This window comes from Scomber scombrus, chromosome 7, assembly GCF_963691925.1.
Source record: "Scomber scombrus chromosome 7, fScoSco1.1, whole genome shotgun sequence".
Taxonomy (NCBI): domain Eukaryota; kingdom Metazoa; phylum Chordata; class Actinopteri; order Scombriformes; family Scombridae; genus Scomber; species Scomber scombrus.
Window position 1 is genome coordinate 31,940,032 of NC_084976.1, and position 2,153 is coordinate 31,942,184.

At 41.3% G+C, this 2,153-nt stretch overlaps 1 protein-coding gene across 1 annotated transcript; it reads left to right on the forward strand.

Moving 5' to 3' along the window:
* The first annotated feature begins 553 nt into the window (after positions 1-553).
* Positions 554-1,929, forward strand: LOC133983118 (uncharacterized). The gene is made up of 4 exons (XM_062422073.1): positions 554-1,088; positions 1,198-1,266; positions 1,387-1,482; positions 1,606-1,929. Exons 1-4 carry the CDS (start codon positions 557-559, stop codon positions 1,722-1,724), a joined length of 816 nt encoding a protein of 271 aa, XP_062278057.1. The 5' UTR covers positions 554-556; the 3' UTR covers positions 1,725-1,929.
* The last annotated feature ends 224 nt before the right edge of the window (positions 1,930-2,153 follow it).

Below are 2,153 nucleotides of genomic sequence, written 5' to 3' on the forward strand. Positions count from 1 at the left end.
CAGACTTGTCCTGGTGGCAAGAAATGTTGACAAGGACATCGTCTTTTTGAAGGATTTGATCTGCCCAGCAAAATTCAACACAGTCCTTGAGGCTGTAAAACAGATGACTGGGTTTAATGAAGCATCCAACAGATTCTCCGTGCCCTCAACAGCTCTTAAACTGCGCCATTCCCTTGTGAAAGTGTCGTATATTTTGCAAGGAGAGGCTCTGCGTCAAGGGGATGATGACTTGAAGTCGAAAGCAGAGCAATTAATGAAGTTGATTGAACTTGAATGGACGACACATGTGTCATTCAATGCCCTGAAAACATTGTATCAGAAGAAATGGAACAGCCCCCAAATACTGCCCTTGTCGGAAGACATCAAAAAGCTCCAGGACCACCTGAAATGCCATGAGGAGGTTCACAAAAAAAATCTTACAGATCAACCGACACAAAAATCATGGAGTGAGCTCTCCCAAGTCACTCTGGCACAGTTGATCCTGTTCAATCGCCGCCGTGAAGGAGAAGTTTCGAGAATGGAAGTCAACACATACTTACAGAGGAGCAAACACAGCATGCATGATGAGATTTTGGAGAGCCTTTCACCGTTTGAAAAGAAACTGTGTGAGAATCTCATCAGGGTAGAGGTACGGGGGAAAAGGGGCCGCAAAGTACCTGTGCTGTTCCCGACAAACATAAAAGATTCAGTGGAACTTCTGATTCAAACAAGAGAAGAGGTTGGGATTTCCCCAACCAATCCCTACATTTTTGCCCGTCCATTTTATGGATCCCAGGAAAGCATTCGTGGATATGACAGCTTGAAACGGTTTGCTGAGAGCTGTGGAGCAAAACAGCCAGGGAATCTCACATCAACTAAACTGAGAAAGCATGTAGCCACAGTTTCACAGCTCTTAAACCTGCAAACCCATGAACTTGATCAGCTGGCAACTTTCATGGGACATGATATTGAGGTCCATAGGGAGTTTTACAGACTACCTGAAGAAACACTACAGATGGCGAAAGTCAGTAGACTCCTTTTTGCTCTGCAAGATGGAATGGGCAAATTCAAAGGGAAATCCCTGGATGATATCACACCAAACATCAACTGTAAGTAAAGGACTTCAAGGATTTCTTCATTTTTTATAAAATAAAGAAAATTGTATGTTGTTGAAAAAAATACTTTGTGTTTAATTATTTACTTAACATTTTGTTGCAGCTGAAGAGGAGTCCAGCAACTCAGATGCAGATGTCCAATCTGAGGAGAGTGCTACCAGAAATCAAAAGGGTAAAATTTTCCACTATACCTACTATGAGCACAGTAATGGTAAAGAAAAATCTGCCAGTGTTTTTAGATTATTAAATCACTTAAATATCTTGCAAACATTTTATTGCCATGTGTTTTCAGAAACTTCAGAGGATGCACACCGCAAAGAGAGGCCTGCTACATCAAGCAAGACAACTGAGGGCTTTAAAAAATCATCATTGCCATTGTATCAAAAAGGTACGTTTCACTCACTCTAAGGAATATTGTCTAGATGGACAATCTTGACATTTGATGACCAGATTTGCTGTTAGTGATTTGTATTAATATATTTATTCATTTTATTTCTTTATTTAATTACAGGGAAATCCAAAAGGCCCTGGTCAAAGACAGAGCGAGAAGCCATTGGAAAAACATTTCAAGGACTTCCTGAAGGAAATGAAGATCCCTGGAAAAGAGGACTGCCAAAGATGCCTAAATGACAATCAGGCCCTAAGGGATAATGGAAGAGACTGGAAAGCAGTGAAATACTTTGTGCACAACAAAATTACAGCTATGAAGAGGACTTTGTGCTCACTACGATAAGACCAGTAATGTTGACACCTCACATTATAGATCACCCCAAACCATCTGGATACTGAGAGCTCGCATTATGGAGTACCAAGGTAACTACCTGATCACTGGGAGCTTGCATTATGGAGTATCACTGTTGTGTGCTTGAATACTGGGAGCTTGCATTATGGAGTATCAGTGTTGTGTGCCTGAATACTGGGAGCTCGCATTACGGAGCATCAGTATAAGGGTCACAATGTTGGTAGTCCATATTAACGGAGCATCAGTATAAGGGTCACAATGTTGGTAGTCCATATTAACGGAGCATCAGTATAAGGGTCACAATGTTGGTAGTCCAT

What these genes read in the sequence shown, in the direction of transcription:
- LOC133983118 (XM_062422073.1), top strand. Translation starts at nt 557, where the DNA reads ATGCATGATGAGATTTTGGAGAGCCTTTCACCGTTTGAAAAGAAACTG. An exon ending in TATCACACCAAACATCAACT is followed by an intron (nt 1,089 to 1,197) that starts GTAAGTAAAGGA and finishes ATTTTGTTGCAG; the next exon opens with CTGAAGAGGAGTCCAGCAAC. An exon ending in TGCTACCAGAAATCAAAAGG is followed by an intron (nt 1,267 to 1,386) that starts GTAAAATTTTCC and finishes ATGTGTTTTCAG; the next exon opens with AAACTTCAGAGGATGCACAC.